This window comes from Chroicocephalus ridibundus, chromosome 3 (assembly GCF_963924245.1).
Source record: "Chroicocephalus ridibundus chromosome 3, bChrRid1.1, whole genome shotgun sequence".
NCBI classification, from domain to species: domain Eukaryota; kingdom Metazoa; phylum Chordata; class Aves; order Charadriiformes; family Laridae; genus Chroicocephalus; species Chroicocephalus ridibundus.
The window spans coordinates 11,092,818-11,110,406 of NC_086286.1; the positions used below are offsets into that span (position 1 = coordinate 11,092,818).

The 17,589-nt window shown below is 38.7% G+C and overlaps 1 protein-coding gene across 6 annotated transcripts in view; it reads right to left on the reverse strand.

The window, feature by feature from the left end:
* Positions 1-17,589, reverse strand: part of CFAP61 (cilia and flagella associated protein 61) — a 121,426-nt gene that overhangs the window by 78,533 nt on the left and 25,304 nt on the right. For all 6 annotated transcript variants that reach the window (XM_063327955.1, XM_063327953.1, XM_063327954.1 and 3 more), the window contains 6 exons: positions 15,115-15,154; positions 13,030-13,169; positions 8,839-8,965; positions 7,918-7,995; positions 6,510-6,716; positions 3,671-3,805 (listed from right to left, as the gene is read on the reverse strand). In XM_063327955.1, coding sequence (XP_063184025.1) covers positions 3,671-3,805; positions 6,510-6,716; positions 7,918-7,995; positions 8,839-8,965; positions 13,030-13,169; positions 15,115-15,154 — 727 coding nt within the window. The remainder of the gene's footprint in view (positions 1-3,670; positions 3,806-6,509; positions 6,717-7,917; positions 7,996-8,838; positions 8,966-13,029; positions 13,170-15,114; positions 15,155-17,589) is intronic.

Sequence of the window (17,589 nt, forward strand, 5' to 3'; positions counted from 1 at the left end):
GCAAGGGAGTTTAATGCCTCCCCCTCCGTGTCGTCTCAGTCAATCCTCACCTGATTTATCCAAATCTCTTCAGTAGAGCAATGGCAGATTCAGTTTTGTCGGAACAGACAAAGAAAATCAGCAGCAAAATGTATTTGCCATCTCAAGGAGTGGGATAAAAACACACTCTGTCATTAGTGACTGTTATAGGAATATATTACTATGTTCATAACAATTTGCAGCCCTTTAGGAAATGGGCAGCCACTGCTTGGGAAGTGACAGGTCTTCTGATGCAGAGATGAAGCAGCACAGAATTGTGGTTTATGAGAAAGAGTGAAAAAACTTGAGGTAATACTAAGTTATGTTTTTATATGATAAATTTCTGGATTTTAAGAGTAAATCTCTCTGCCTTACATCTAGCTCTCCCAGAGAAACTACAAGAAAAGGGACACCACAAAATACAGCTCATGCTAGAAACAGGAGTGAGCAGGTGAGGAACCCATGGCAGGGTGGCACATGGGGTTCTCCCCTTTTTGATTTTTCCAGACACTGCAGTAGAATAGAGAGATTTGACAGAGGGACAACGAGAACAAGTTACCACAGACTTAACATTTCTAGTGCTCATCTGTCTGTAACAAGCGGTCCAGACCTACAGGAAAACTACCTCTCCAGCACAGCCGAGATACATCTGGACTGCCAACGCATGGGAATTAGCTGAGGGCAACGCTCTTCTGATTTAGATTGTTGCTTTCACTTCTGGCTTTGGAGGAAGGAAAGGGGAAAGAGTCCTTGTGGGTCCTAGTTGAGTTATCTGTACTCGGTCAATATTTATGAGTGAATCCCTTCATGCTCACAAGCAGGCTGGAACGTATTACAGACACATAAACTGACTGAGCCCCAGGGCTCCCACTGTGCACTCTCTCTAAGATACTAAGCCACTAATGGCCTGCAGAGATATATATGCACAAATCAAGAGCTATGCTTAGACACTGAATGGCTGAGCTGCTAAGCCCCAAGCTGTTACTGGTGAAAAATAAATTTTGCAGCAAGAAAAGAAGAGAGATTGCTCAAAAAAGGCTGGAACAAGAGGAAGGCAGAAAGCTGAAAAAGCCGTAGATGAGACGCAGATGTTGATGGCTAGATATCAAAGGGCATCTTGTGGGTATCAAAGCAAGAGTTTCATTACAACTATCTTCATCATAAGCGACAGATACTCAAGCAATTAATTAGGACAGGCAGTCAAACGAAAATTTTACACTTCTGAAATTGACTTGCATTTACAATCTTTGTATTGTAGTTTATGTGAAAAAAACCCTGCCATCATTGCGGAGCTATCTAAAACAAGACTTAGAGGGATAACCTGTCCTCCAGCTTCCAGGAACAAAGCAGGCATGGGTTAATGTCAGAAAGAAGTGCTTTCTGACATGAGAAGGCAAGCCCCTCAGCTAAAACAAGCTTGGTGAACTAGAATAGAGAAGTGCGTTAAAGAAATGAGGAGCAGTCTCAACCACTTGGAATTCCTGCTGCCCAAAGTTTTTAAGATCCTGCCCCTATCTTGTTTAAAACCACTGCAACAAAGATGACAGCAAACATTTTCCCCTTACTGCTATCCAGGTGCTTGCGCCTGACAACTTCCCACTAATTCCTACTCCAGCCTCTTCGTCTGCCTTTCACTTTTCTCCCTCTCTTCTTCACTTTCCTTATGCCATTGTTTTTCCCTTTCCCCTTTACCTCAAAATCTGTTTCGCCTTGTCTCACAGTATTCTTAAAGGTGACAATTCTCGGACTTTCCCTTTTGCAGAGTTGTCACATTTAAGTTCTTGGTGGGATATTTTGCTCTTTGCAACACGGCTTGTATCTCTCTGTTTACAGTGTCTGAGCAGGCCTTCTGATCACTACAAAAAGGCAGAAGTATAACAATTTTGTGCCTAATAAAATTTGATTATATTAATTTTATAAAATACATCTCATTTTATTTGCAACTTAGCTGCAGGATTTTGCAGGGGAGAGCAAGATTATTGACAGGGATCAGCCTTCCTTTCTGAAACATTAGAGTAGAGAGAGGGCAAATGCCTTATGCCTGGCTACTACCAGAGCTAACAAAACATCCAAGATCTGAAAGCAGCACTGGCTTCTTACTTTCACGAGTACACTCAGTCCTCTATGGTAGGTAACCTCCTAAGTTATAAAGCTTTCCCAACGTATGGTGGCAAAGGTCATTTCATTCACTCACAAAGAGTCAATTTAGCTTTGTATGGTTTCAAATTCTTGTTATTTCAGAAAACTACAGGCAGCAGTAGCAGACTAGCTTTATCCTCAAGTTACCACCTAGGGATCAACCCCAGATGTCAGTTTTGATAGAACGCAGTCTGTCAGAAATCTATATTTAATGCCAGTGCATATGCATGGATACTTATACAGTGGCTAGCCTTCATTTTTTTCATCAAAACTTTGTTAGTGAAAATCTTGCACATTTTATTAAACAGAAATTCATTAAGCTTCCAAGATTTTAAACAATTATCTCACTACCTGCCACTCTCAGAAAGCCTCAGGAAGAACCTGGGAACGGACCAGACAACAGATTTGCAGATCCCTCAAACATAGGAAGTCTGTGATTTTCCAGCTCCAACAAAACTACTGAGATGAGCCCTTCTAGTGAGAGAGCAACAGTTCATTTTAAAGATCAAACAGGAAGTAGTTTAAAGAAAAGCATCAGATAGTTTATTCTGCAGAGAAGAGGAAGGCAGGGATGTGCATGTTGAGGGAAGACTGTTCAACAAAGCCAAACTCAGATCAATGGCCTCAGCCTTGTTCTGGATTTTGCTTTGCCAACTGCTGCCTAATTAAGAGTTTTGGATGCCAAAAATTACTAACTGTAAAAAGGACAGCACTAAAAATATTATATGGGAGCCCATCTCAGCCAACTGGAAGTTAGTAGGCAGACATAAAGCTCCCTAATTATGTTTCTTTAGGAAATTATACCTACCTACTGAGAGTATCCATCACTAATGGTGTTTTTTCTAATATTTCCGCTTTGCTCATTACTCTTCTGAGGAACCATCCTCACATCAAATTTTAGTTATTTAAAAATGTAAGACAGAGTAAGGTGTAAGTTATTTAACAAAAGAAATTTTAAGAGAGTTTTAGTGTAGAACCTCCAGACTGCACGAGTGCTATGCAAATAAGAACAGTTTGGTAGTGAAAACAATCTTTTCCTTTGCTGTTAAATCATTCTTGATATTTTGAAGTGTTCTTTGAGGGTATGTGATGGATGGAAGAAACCTGACTTTGGGACTGGAAAAATAAAATTGACTTAAGCAATTTCTACAGAAATAGTCAGAAGCATACCTAAAAAAACTTAACAGGAAGAAGGGCTAAACAGTAAGTCAGAACTTTTAAAATGTGTTGGGAGTTTGAAAAGCAACGTCATGAAAAAATAATGGTAAAATGTAAGCATTTAGTATGTAATTGTTATAGTTCAGTGATTGCTGTTTGTAATGCATTTGAAATTCAAGCTTAGAAGCAGCAACGGTCGTGTAGAAGCAAAGCTGGGATCATAAGGGTATGGACACCACGTTCAATGTAATTAAGAAGCAACCTATCAACACTAAGATGGTAATGCCATCCCATCTGCCAAACCCTGCATTAGCTGGCACTATGCCTCTTGCCTGCTGCTGCTTCTGTTACCCACCTGATCCTTGGAGACCTGCTCTGATGGAGCGTTTATGCCAAGCTCTTCCAGAGGATAGACAATCTGTCGTCTTGGTCGCACGGGAACCATGTAATGAAGGGCAGATGTCAGGGAATGGGCACAGGGATTCTGAAACTGAAAGACAGCGATCTATATTTCAGCAGAGAGAATGTCAGAACAGTGTATCACAGATGTCTGTTGTATGGCTTTGCAAATACAAAATTCTTAGCTCAGTTGGCTAAATCTGAGAGAAAAATCAGCAAATAAACAAACATACTCAGAGCAGAGGAATGAATTGCAGATAATTCCTGACACTAATGAAGATAATTATGAGAGTGATTACATTACTATCTCTGTGGGAATGACAGATAAACAAGTGGTTTGGTTTATGGGATTTTTCAGCACAAGTATTTTCCCCAGGAGGATATTTTTCTCCATAGTGATCATGAATCAGCTTGATTTGACCTCATTAAGCTATGTTATCTGCTTACTGCTAACCTTTGCTTGTTTGGCAAAGAATGGCTATGAATTTATATAGAAATTCTATACCGACTAAAATGTCAATTTCATCCAAGTGATAAATGTTAATAAACTGGCATAAACCTGAAGTGAACAAAACCCCTAATGCTAACGTGAATAACACGGATCATTAGAAATAGCTGTGTTCCATTTATTACAGCATGACTGCCTCTGTCATAATTTATGACATGAAAGGGGAAAAAAATAAATAAGAGTATTACAGGAAGTAGAGAATGATTAATTAATGCAAACTAAATTACACTGAAGTACCATTCCATCCACAAATACTGAAAAAACTTGATGTTACTATGTTGAGAACTGAGTAAAATATCACATTTACCACTTACTAGAAAGCAGTAATAAGCTAAAGTAACTTAAAGAAACTCCAGCCTGGAAATAGACCAAAACTGGAATCATTAGTAGGATTTAACTTTTCTCTTCCATCCAGTGCCATTAAACTGCATTTTTCTAAGTGCCTCTTAAGAATCTCAGAACCTAATGCTACGCAAGGACATTGGTTCCTCAAGAGAACACTTAATAAAACTCCACAGAAGTGCACAGAAAAAACGTCCTTCTGAAAATGTACCTATGTCTAACCTGTCAAAATTCCTATGTTAAAAACAGTGGTGATTTCAAAAACACCTAAGTCACTGAGGACAGAATTCATCTCAGTCACTATCTAAAAGCTAGGTGCTTACTTTAGCTAGCCATGCAGACACCCCCCAGAGAGTTAGAGAGATGAGCGTCTCCGGAGGGCAATTCCTTCCATCCTAAGATAGGTAGTTGTGATCGATGGATGAACTGCCCTCTGGATGCACCGTGTTTTCTCCATTAATGGTGGCAGGAGCCTAGGTGATTAGGCTGGACCAGATTGTAGCTTTAGATGGCTACACATCAACAAGTTGACAGGTTTGAAAATTTTACCTTGTGTTCCCTTTTCTGACGTGAGACTGACAAGAGGACACATACATGAGTATTTTTGAAAGAATCTTTTATTTTGCTTCCGCAAGTCACGTTCTTGGAAATGGATTTTCTCACACAGAATTAGGTTCTTATGGTTCTCCCGTGGCACTTGCAGAAATACAAGTCGCATTTTCAAATACAATGAGGTGCCTAGGTCCCACTGACTTTCGATGAAACACAGTCTAGAGTACCTAAATCACTTTTGAAGAGTTCTTATAAACCAACTGGATGTGTTTTTAATATTGTTCCCTTGCATTTACTCATGCTACATTATTCCCAGTGACATCATTCCTTTTTTCTTCCCTGCCCTCCGCTTCATCCTGAATCTAAACAAAAACCGGTACCTCTCAAAATTCATTATGCAGCCGAGTGGTGTGTGACAGAGTACAACTTGATCAGATTGTATTATTAAACTATGACAGGAAATACAAATCACTGTTAAATACATTTAATGTGCTTTATACCTTATCCTTTAAAACCTGATTGGTAACTGATTTGCAAGTGACAAAGCTATACCAGGTGTTATCGACATGTTAAAAAAACCTAAATAAAAACTATTATGTTGGTCTCCTCAGTTGATGAGTTGTGAGTTTCTTGGTTCTTCGCCTATACGTTCAACACAATGGCAAGAAACAAAGTCAAACCCAAACTACAGCTTACAGCTCAGACCCCGGGTCCTACTTCAGCAGGAGTGGGAATATGGAATGCTCGCTACTTCATCCTAGAACCAATGTATTGGGAATGGACAAGAAAGGGCAGAAACTTGACTATCAGTACTACAGCACATTGATGGAAGGGGCCGACAACGCACAAGGCAATTGCAATACATGAACCTATGTTAGTAAGAAGCAGATATACTTCTCCTAGAAACAAGCGAGGAAGTAGCAAACAAATTATTCCTCTACCGTGCTGCTCCCAGGGCAACACACTAATGTGCGCAACTTAAGACATCTAACTACATTTAGAGAACAGTTGCCCTAGGATTCTCTAAATTCAATTGAGAAACAGACATTTGCAAAGAGTGACCCAGCTCAGAAGGTGACACCTCCTAGGAAGGGCTTCTCTCCCTTCACAGACTAGGTAAAGAGCCAAGGCCAAGCGCACTTCAAATTTCTGCTCCTCCACACGCTTCCTGAAGATACTGGGTAAGTCTGGACTCACGTGTGCTACTGAGCGCCTTACAACTAACCCTACTATACAATAGCTACGTCCATGCAAGAATAAAAGCAAGTACAATTCACTGCAGGTTGCTAAGAAAATTCCTGTTTACAGTCATTCCCAGAAGCAAAGAGAAAAAACAAAGTGAGGAAAGGTGAAAATATTTAACATAAAAGCCCACAAATAACTTTCTTCTTACCGTGCCTTCCACATACTGTGGATAAATAGGATAGTAAAGAGAAGATTTGTGGGCCAAGCGAAGAATCTCCTTTAGAAAATGTTTTGTATAGTGACAAAATATAGGATTTAAGACAAAGTGGTAGAGATGTCCATGTTCTTCTTGCTGGTGGTGATTAAAATGAATAAAATCTTCAATGTTGTAATGTGATCGAATATACTCAATGTCCTGGAAAATAAGAATTTGGAATCAATAGTGATGAAACAACTGCGTTTACAATATTTTAGCAAGTGGCAATGAGTTGCTTTCTGTCAATTAAAGAACTAAATTTGAACAATGAAATTAAGTGCCTTTGAGAGTTATTCTCAATTAAAGCACATTGACTGAATATATTTTTCTTGAAAATCTTTTAATTGTATCAAAATCTATTCTTGCAGTTTGCCCACCTTTATTTACAGGGAATGCATATTTGATCCTTTCACAATAATATCTGATCCAGATTAACAGACATTCATGGAGAGGGGAAAAAAAAGAAAAAAAAAACAAGAAGAAAAAACTCTATTTTGCTGAGTTCAAGACAGAGAAGCCTAGACTGCCCTCTCACAAAACTTAAACTGAAAAAGGCAATTTCTACAGAGAAGAAATGCGTGAGAAATGCCCTCCCAACAAGTTTTCCGTGTTGAAATGATAAGCTCAGATTTTTGCACATTTATATAATCAAGAGAAATTGCTATATCCTCTTATCTCAATGCTCTTAATATAATTAAGAGCTGTTTTTGAAAACTGGAATGACTACTCTGTATTTTAAAAACTGAGCATTTACAGCTGTTGACAAAGCATTACAGCTGCTGAAAATCTACCTTTTCAGTAATAGCAGAATGCCACAAAAGTAAGCCTTACAAGAATAATGTGCAATATTGACTTGGGGTTTTTTGTATTCCATTACAGGATATGCTTTTTATTTGTTTTGAAGTTAAGCGCGTGATTCATAATCACTCAGAATCTACTGTTGGGGAAAAAAGTTATGAAAGCCAATCTAGAAGGACAACTACTACTCTCCACAGCACACAAGGCAAAACTGCTTATTGACTTCGGAAATCAGAGGGCAAAATAAATGATTACAAACATATTTAGAGGCAGAATGCTAAAGAACCAAAGAGAGATGTAGGAGGCATACTTTTTAGAATGCATCAGCAGCTTCTTGCAAATAATAGGATGGGTTTTTTTCATCTGTGTGCCAATCATCATCTATGAGAAGGGAAATAATACAGTCTACATAGTCAGAAAAGAGAGAAAGAAAGTTTATAGAAGCTGTATCTTTTGTATATAATTTCTGTTAGGTAAATGTATAGTGACAAGCATGAAACTCAGCCTTTAGTGTCGAAGGCGAAGCATTTTATTTTTCATACCACACAGAAATATAATTTACCATTTCATCTCTAATGACAGAAATGCCAACTATTTGATCCAAAACTTCTGCTATGAAAGCCTGTACTGGGGTCCCATCCTGCAAGGCAAAAGGAACATATGCACATTTCCTACTTCATTAGTAATCTTTCTTTTTACGTATAACCGTGCATTTCACCACACGATCACAGTTAAAATACTTTCCTCACAGTATACATTCTACACACTACCTCAGTTTAACCACTCTTCCTTAACTCAAGGCATAATGTTTAAACAGTGTATATGGCTAGACTCTTGACCATACAGAATTGTATTGAACTAAAGTTTCAGTTAGGATCTAGCTGCTACGGGAGTGCTATAGGCTCAGCTAGTAATTTAGTCCTGGGTTAAGTTCTGATCTTATGACAGAATATTAATTAAAACAGATATTCTCCATCAATAGCTGCATAAAATGGATTTCCCTACAGCTGTATGATTGGTAATGATAGTGCTTGGCTTCTTGTCTACGCAGCATTTTCCATTACGTAACAAAAATGCAGATGTTTGCTACTGTCCGATGGGCGTATGTCTGGCCCCATTATGGGAAGGACAAAAAGGACCCCATCATGCAACAAAACACAAGTACACGTGCACCACACAACCGGATGTGCATGCAAGAAAAAGCAACAATGCAAATCAGGCTGCGGGTGGCCAAAAAATGCATCCAGCCTGCTTCCGTCCCTGCATTTGAGGAGTCCCCAGAGAAGGCAGTAGTTGGTATAGGCCACAGTTTAGAATAGTTATCAAGTCAGGCTGAATACAGCCTCTACTGACTGTTGGTACTGACTTGAATACCTACATACTACATATGTAGTATACTAGTTTAGAGTAATGTAATAAATTCTGGATGTATTTACCAGTATTAATCCATTCTCTTATAAATATATTTGCAACAAATACTCACTGGATCCCTGCGAGCCACAGTAAATATCTTTAAGTCATTCAATATACTTTCATTCAAGCTAAGGGTTTTAATGAGAGTTTCGACACCAAGTATGTCATTGGTTGTTGCCTTTCTTACATTGAGTGACCTTTAAAAAAAAAAAAAAGAGGAAAAAGGCAGTAAAAGTTCACTCTGTGACAAATTAAAGACAATTCCCACACCATCTACAAATAGCGAATGCATCTTTTAGAAGTTGAAGTTGATTGATATATGACTATTGTTACAAATGCATATGTTAATTTGTTCTGTGATAACATAAAAGATCACACAGCATCTACATAAGACAACTCAAGAATGCTGCTATAACTACTACACACTCAGCCTTTACACACCTACAGCCCAATCCCACAAAGCAACGACTAACTATAACCGCATATATCACTTAACAGTAAGAGCCAGCAGAGAAAGGAGGCAAAGAATCTTTTAAAATGAAAGTAGCACCTGTAACCGCACACTGACACACGTGGGAAAAAGGAAAGAAAAGAAACCAAGAAAGGTAAGAAAAAAAGAAAAAAGGAGAAATAAAAAATAAAAAATAAAAAATAAAACAGAGCCAACTGTGATCCAAAAGAAAGACAATAACATCAGTTTCTCCAACAAGAACATTTGTGTTAGGCCTCGGTTCTTCAAATAATAATACATGAGGACCTTACATCAATAAAATGCCTCTCATAAATGTAAGATTGCCAATAAGTAATAAAACAACAGTGACATGGTATAAAAACGTCTGCAATATATATAACCAGCAACATGTTAGCTACAGACAGGAACATCCTGATACTTACCTAGTTTACACACTCTGTTACAAAACATCTTCCCACCCACTAATTATGAAAAAAATTTACTTCACAGTGACAGTCTACAGCAGCTGAGGATCTCTCGTGTTGTCTCTTAAAGGCATCAACCCTTCCTGGTTAAACAAGGCTCATATAGTAAGGACTTAAAGAGTGCTGTTCATGGAACCGCATTGCAACTTAATTCCCAAGAATTAAGTTATTTCACCCACAGTTAAAAATCTTGTGATTCATATAGTGTAACTTCCATTCCTCTTGTTCTTGTTTTCAATTTCAATGTGTGCATGCTGTTCTTCAGCCCAAGTCACAGTCACATTGAGACTGATTTTGTGCAACATGGTTTTAATGAATGGTTTCAATGAATTAGTACCTTAAAAAAACCCAAACCTACCAAATATCTGATACGTTATGGGAAATTTCACGGCTCAATCTCATTGATCATATTCAACTCGATTATCTGAGTGCTCAAAAGCATATATTCGATTACCAAATTAGAAACTAATCCTGAACTTCTAAGTAAGCATCAGCTTAGTTTCCACATTTGTTAACACAGTTCAACAGACAGTTAATTGCAAGATCAAAGAAGTGATGAGGACAACACAAAAATGATCAGAAGGCTGGAACACCTCTCCTATGAGGACAGGCTGAGAGGGTTGGGGTTGTTTAGGCTGGAGAAGGCTCTGGGGAGACCTTATTGTGGCCTTTCAGTCCTTAAAGGGGGCTTATAAGAAAGATGGGGACAAACTTTTAGCAGAGCCTGTTGCAATAGGACAAGGGGTAATGGTTTTTCAACTAAAAGAGGGAAGATTTAGACTGGATAGAAGGAAGCAATTGTTTACAATGAGGGTGGTGAAACACTGGCACAGGTTTCCCAAAAAGGTGGCAGATGCCCCATCCCAGGAAACATTCAAGGTCAGGTTGGACGGGGCTCTGAGCAACCTGATCTAGTTGAAGATGTCCCTGCTCATTGCACGGGGGCTGGACTAGATGATCTTTAAAGGTGCCTTCCAACCCAAACCATTTTATGATTCTATGACGGTCAGCAAGACCAGCAATATGGTTCACTCTGCAACCCATGAGCACGCTATCTTCCTGCCACTCCACTGAGCTCAGCGCGTTTTTCTCCCCACCCATGTCGAAGAGAAGGTAGTTGTGCCAATAATGAACTGCATTTTTAATATGAGGAAAAAAGAATATGCAAAAAATTGAAGTTTTTGTTTGGTTTTTTTTTTTTAAATAAACAAAACCACCAGATCCACTGTTAGTATGAAATAGTAGGAAGGACTATCCAAGGTTTGTGCTCATTTATCTTCCAGTGATGAATTAACTCATTCTAGATGCCCAATTCCTTTGACTGCCCAGAGACCAGGACGCTATTATTATTATTATGCTTTTTAGTGAAAATTGAGCAAAAGTATCCATTAAGCATTTCAGCCTATGCCTTGTCATCTGTTATTTTTTCTCCTTCACTGTTAAGTAGCAGACCTATACTTCCATTTGCTGCGCTCTTGCTTTTTGTGTACTTAACACTTTTTCTTACTCCTTTTACAACCTTTACTAATCAGTATTGCATTTTGTGCCTGTGCCTCTTCTGATTTTGCCCTTTCACGTCTTCATATTCCCATCTTCTTACCCCTGTTTTTCTTTTAATCCATTTTCTGTGACTTCCTTTTCACTCACATGCTTTTCAAAAGCCCTTGGTGCAAGTACAATGTATCGATCTTTACCTTTTCATATTTTGGTTTTATCTAAGAGAGTATCTGCTGCTGTGCATTGAGTTTTTTGCTCTTCAGAAACTTTCCAAAAGCTTCATCTGGTTTCTTCTATAGCTTTTCTGGTCCCAAACCTCCATGAAAGACTATTTTTCCTTACTTTTTTGCACAGCTATGGGGACGGTGGAAAATGCTACTAATGACCCTATTCTGCTTTCATGGAAGGGCTTGTATCATTTGGAATATGCACAATTTAGTCAGAATTGTAAGGTTGTTTTTTTTAAAAAAAATTTATAACAAGTTTAATTTTGACCAAAATTGCAAGAGGACATATGACTACCAATCCTACTGGCGGATTACGGAACAGCTGTGACTGAGATTAACAGGAATTACTCCAGTGGCTGTCTCTTCAGCCAGCTGGATTCTTACATAGTACACAGAAGCCCAATTTCATCCCATGGCAAAAACCTTTTGCATAGGTCCAAGAGTAGCTGGCCAGCTCCTGCATGAGCTATTTGTATACCATCAAAGGTGATTAAGTATGCAATTCAAACAGAAGTATTTCTCTGAAACCATGCAATATTTAGCTACATTAAGACACACACACAACGGAAAATCTCTAACTGTGCCACAATTTAAGCTTGGTCTTTGGGCCAGTTTAGGCTTGTTATACAAACAAAGCATTGGAAAACTCATGCCATGTAACAGAAGTCATAGCAAGAGAGGTTTTGTGTCCCAGTTCACCAGTGTTTCAGACTAGAGAAGCATTCAGAGTAACACATAAATTGAATGGCATGAAATAAAAGATTCAATGCAAAAAAATAAGAGATAAATTATATAAAATAGATACTCAGTAATGAGGTTACTTGCTGTGTTCTGCGTGTTCCAGAAATGCATTACGGCATTTCTTTTAAGAGAGTTATACCATGTTTCCAAGAATGATACTTGAAAGCCTGGTGGAGATTTCAATGTTACGCAAGCTGACTCAAATCCAAAGGGCCAAACACTGCACCATGTTTCTCTATTGGCATTGGTCCACACGAGGGATCTTGAAGAAGCTACTTGTCCGTACCAATGTTCATCTTCATTAAGTTAGTACTCTACATACAAACTTTAAATGAACCCACTCATTGCACTTTTTGTTTTTACTTAAAGAAAACTATATATAAATACTGGCAGTCAGAAGACTGCTTGCTTTAACATTTTTAGTTATCTCATTTTTCATTTCACTAAAAATCATGTCACTAAGTACTTTATTTCAGTTAAAATATAGTTTCTACACTGTCTAGAAGAGTGCTGTGTGAAGATACATGTGAGTAGGCTTAGGATTCACTCCAGAACAGGAAGCAAAACAGCTGCAGTAATGCTGCTGAAGACTAAGTTATTTAGCTCCACTCCTAATTGCTCCAGGCACAGTCCTGTGCTATTCAACCATACTGTTTTGGGGACTCAGGTTACCATTTTTGCAAGATGTTACGCCATACTGTGCAGAATATTAGGTTTCTGAGATAGCTAAGTGTCATGGTTTAGGCCCTCAAACCAAAACACGAAGGAATACCCATCTGGTGCTAGGTTGGATGATGTAAGTATATTCCATAAAAGTAGTTCAGAGTATATAATTTGTTGTCACGAGGCACATGACTCACTTGAGCAATCCCGCACGGTGGAACACATAAAGTTCATGACCAAGTTTGGAGGTACAGGAAGGGACAACCCGAACAAAACTCTGAATAAGGTGGAACTCTGGTATATGATGTGGCACAAGGATGACACAGAAGTCTTTGTCCTAAAAAAGATTTGCAGATAACAAAGGCTCTTAGTGATCTCAACATAATCTTTACACAAAAGCTTCTGACTAGAAGGAACAGAAAGAAAACAAACTGAATGCAGTGCTTACAACATCTATGCGGTCCAAGTATTGCTCTACCTAGATGGCTTGTTGCCTGGGCAGCACAAAGTTACTGATGAGCTTAACATTAAGTTGGCTCACAGAAACAGGTCTTTTAGCTCCCATAGCAAAGACTTATTAGTTAATATCCTGATATTCTCTAATGGTCCTTTCGTTTCGTCTCCCCCACTCCCTTTCCTCCTCAGTAGAATACAGTATTTCAGTTGGAAGGGACTTACAATGATCATCTAGGCCAACTGCCTAGCAGTAATATTCTCTCTTTGCTCTCACCTTTAGGGCTAACCTTTTCCCTTAAAAGGTCCTTTTTACTATTCTTCTGCAGTGAAAATTCAGGACAATGTATGTCTGTCCGGGATCTTTTGCATGTTTGCAGCAAAGTGAGACCACCAACTAGAGCAGTATGTCCTAAAATCCTGAACAAACAGCCAGTGTGTACGCACAGATCGACTTTGTGCTGCATGCACAGTAGACTCGATGAATGCAAGTTTATATACGTACAGTGATGTCTGGCTTGTCACAAATTTGGCACCGTTGGCGTGCATCCGCTACAGGGTGCATATGCATACAAAGACACACTGTATTGGCAGTCAATGTAATTGTTCAGACACTTGTGCTGTAAAGGCTGCAGAGGTGCAAAGGAATGCAGGAATCTCCACTGAATGCTCTCAGATGAAAGAGGGCATCATTTGGAGGTAAAACTGCATGCCACAAATAACTTTATCCATTCAAACGGTTAAAGCACTCCCTTCCACCAGTCTCTCCCATCCCTTTTTATTGAATACATGTTTTAAAATAATCTCACTGCACACAGGGACACTGGAGAACTCTGACAATTCAGAAAGATGCTTCATGCAGCATGATACATGCTGAGAGACTCCAAAGTCTCTCTGGAAGAGAGACGGAAGATGTTTAATTGGTTTACTCTGGCCAATTATCCTATGGCTTTTTTTCAGTAGAAAGATATTATTTGAATCTCACTCCTTTTCTTCTCCAAGTACATATATGATTAATTTTTCTTACTGCACTTGGTGTAGTAAGATGACATTTTGTTTCAAGGAGTGACAGGTGCATTGTTGGATGGATAAATTACTTAGAGATTTGAAATGTTTTCTGCATTCACTTTCTCTGGGAACTTTCTTTGGTAGTAAGCAGAATTTTTTGAACATGCTGATATTTAGGGCCAAGTCTGTATCTCTGGTCACCAGGACCTGTCTCTAAGGGATGCTACCATGCAGTAATTTGTAGCGTGAATTTACAATGCGCTGTAGTGAGTGTGCATTATGAATGTCTCAAAGTGGACTTTGTTACCTCAGATAAAGACTGATCACACAGGATGTTAGTGTGAAATAGCTACTGCACTGTAAATTCACATCCTTATTCGCTGCACATTAGCTTTGCCCTAAACATGAACCTTCAGTGACACTGTTTAGGCTATAGGTAAATACCATGGTTTTCCTTAATACTGCTGTTTTCTAGGTTATAACTCCATCTCCTTTAATGCATCTTCCCTGACTTTATTTTTAATTTAGGTACAGTCTGGGTCTACACATGATTTTAAAGGAATCTGAAACATTTGCTTTCTAAATCTGCATCTCTGAAAAGTCCCTACGGAACATAAACAAAGGACTTTTGTACACAATATATAAAGTCCAAAAGCAGTCCAAAAGGAGAGGAGTCAAACTCCTCAGGGTACCAGCCCAGGGTAACTAGCCATACTCCTGTGAGTCACTGACTTATTTGCGCATCATATCTAAATACTCTGGCTGACAACTGCACTACGTCCCATCATGCATACAAACTTTAAAACTTTAATTATACATACTGGAAAAAGCTTGAAAACATAATGCAAAAAATCCAGCGATCTGCAACCAAGAGTAAACATTGTTAAATGAAGTGCGTATCAGACAGATTCTACACATTTCGATATTTACACCCCCATAAGTGCAAGGAACATTTATTCACAGCGCTAATCAGACAGTCCTGCTAGTTCATCATTAATCAGTTGCAGATGTTGCGTGCTACACATCAGTTGTTGATTTCTACGGCTTAAAGCATCACTATTAACAAGAATAAACCTGAATGTCTGAAATAATATCAAAACATTAGGCTCTTCACTGAAAGGAACAAAAAAATTTACTCTCACGTTGTTGACTCCAACGTTTTTCAGAAGTAATTCATGGACTGTCACAGCAGCATCAGTACACAGCAAACATTAAGAGGTTACAAACAGTTCTTGCTGTGTTCCACAATATTTTCACCCAGTACCAAGAGTTCTGTCACTATCCACTTGGTAAACCTGTCCGACGTACTTTATCAGACTAACAGGAACAACAATTCTTTGAAATTGTTTCTGAACATTTTACTTTCTACTTCTCACCTACTGGTTATAGAGTAATTCCACTCTCTTTTCTATGGTGACAGTGAAATGTGACATTTGAGTTTAAAAAGACATGAGAAATCTAACAAATGCTTCCCGTTTCTCCTACATGTAAGGATTATCAGAGAGCTCTAAACCCATCAAATAGAGTTATGCTGAAGCGTTATAAAATATTTTTCCACCATACAAAATGTGTTTTATGAAGAAATTTAATACATATACATAACCTTAGAATACTGATAAAACCCCTCCTCCCTCAAGACCTGTAATTAAGTTCCCTTTAATTACTTCACCAATACTATTACTGAATGAAAAGAGAAAGAATTTCTAATTAAAGTATCTATGGTTGAATGAAAGCTTAAAAAAAAGCTGTAAATACAGAATTGGATTGGAGTATTATATATTCACCTATATAATACTTAATTATCACTAGTTAATAGAATAGCTAAATGCGAGAAAAAATGCCATTGCAATGCAGTTTTCTATTCTCTGGTATCCAGTACTTTCTTGGCAGCAAAGAACACAAGAATGGAGGTGGGAGATTTTTCAGGGGGGTTAAAAAGGTATCAAGTACCTGCGGATAAACTAACAATTTAGTTCCTTCACATTTCACTTTCAATGCACTAACAAGCCACAGAACAGCTCTAGATTTAAGAGATGGAAACATTTCGCAGCTTTACTGGATAACACAAATTCCCCAGTACCCTTGAGGGTTAAGATGCAATCATACCTACACTTCAACCAAACTACTACTCCTGGATCCGTGCTGTGCAGGGTCAGCAATAACTCCTTCAGGACAAGATTCTGAGATACAGTCAGGATTACCTCATGCCATCCTTTCAACATACTCCCTTTTCTGATGTTTCTCTTACAAACAGGTGGATCAAGCAAACGCAAGCTAGGGGAGCATACAAGCAGAATATTTGAAAACACCAAGATCTACAGATTCCTCAGCTGCGAGAGGAGGATCTTGCATGAGTGTTAATCTTAGAAGAAGTCTTCAGAAAGGAATGCTATCTTCTCCACAGATACCCATCTTGGAATCCAAACTGTTCCACAGACGTCTCCAGGGAAAAAGAGAATAGGGCTGCAGTGTTGAACGATAAACACAGTGAAAATATCATGAAAAGAAACAACAATGGTGCATACAAAGGCCAGAATGTCAAAAGGGGGCAAAAGTGTGGCAGATCCTTATTCTAATCAGGATGCTGTGAACAGAGAACTCAACTAGTCTACAGAGAAATTATTTCCTGATATAGGTAAAGATAACTGCTTTAAATTGATAATTCAGTATAATTGAGTCATAAGTCCCTTGTCTCAGTATTATTTTAAAATACAATTATCTTGCTTGAATTTTATTTTAGACTAGATTGTCCCTAAATTAACTATTCTGGAATGGACTCTCTGCAGTGTGATTGTTCTATCATATGTACATTGATCAGTGTTTCTAAGTACACCACAGACTTCTAGCACTGCATTTCTCTCTTCCTAATGAATTCGAGCTATGTTACTTGGTAAATATGTACCAAGAAGGCTATGTCTCTGCTTTGCTTTGGTAACTTAGGATATTTGCATTGTAGCAGATTCACAGTGTTTAATTCCTTTGGGTAGGCCCCCTCCTTAATCAAGAAACAGCCTAATAAATAGAATTAATTTTCAAGGGGTTCTGATTATTTTTTGATTCTGAACAGCGTGGTGAGTAGGAGTAGAGAAGTGATCGTCCCCCCTGTACTCAGCACTGGTGAGGCCCCACCTCGAGCGCTGTGTCCAGTTTTGGGCCCCTCGCCACAAAAAAAAAAGACATTGAGGTGCTGGAGCGGGTCCAGAGAAGGGCAATGAAGCTGGTGAGGGGTCTGGAGAACAAGTCTTATGAGGAGCGGCTGAGGGAATGGGGGTTGTTTAGCCTGGAGAAAAGGAGGC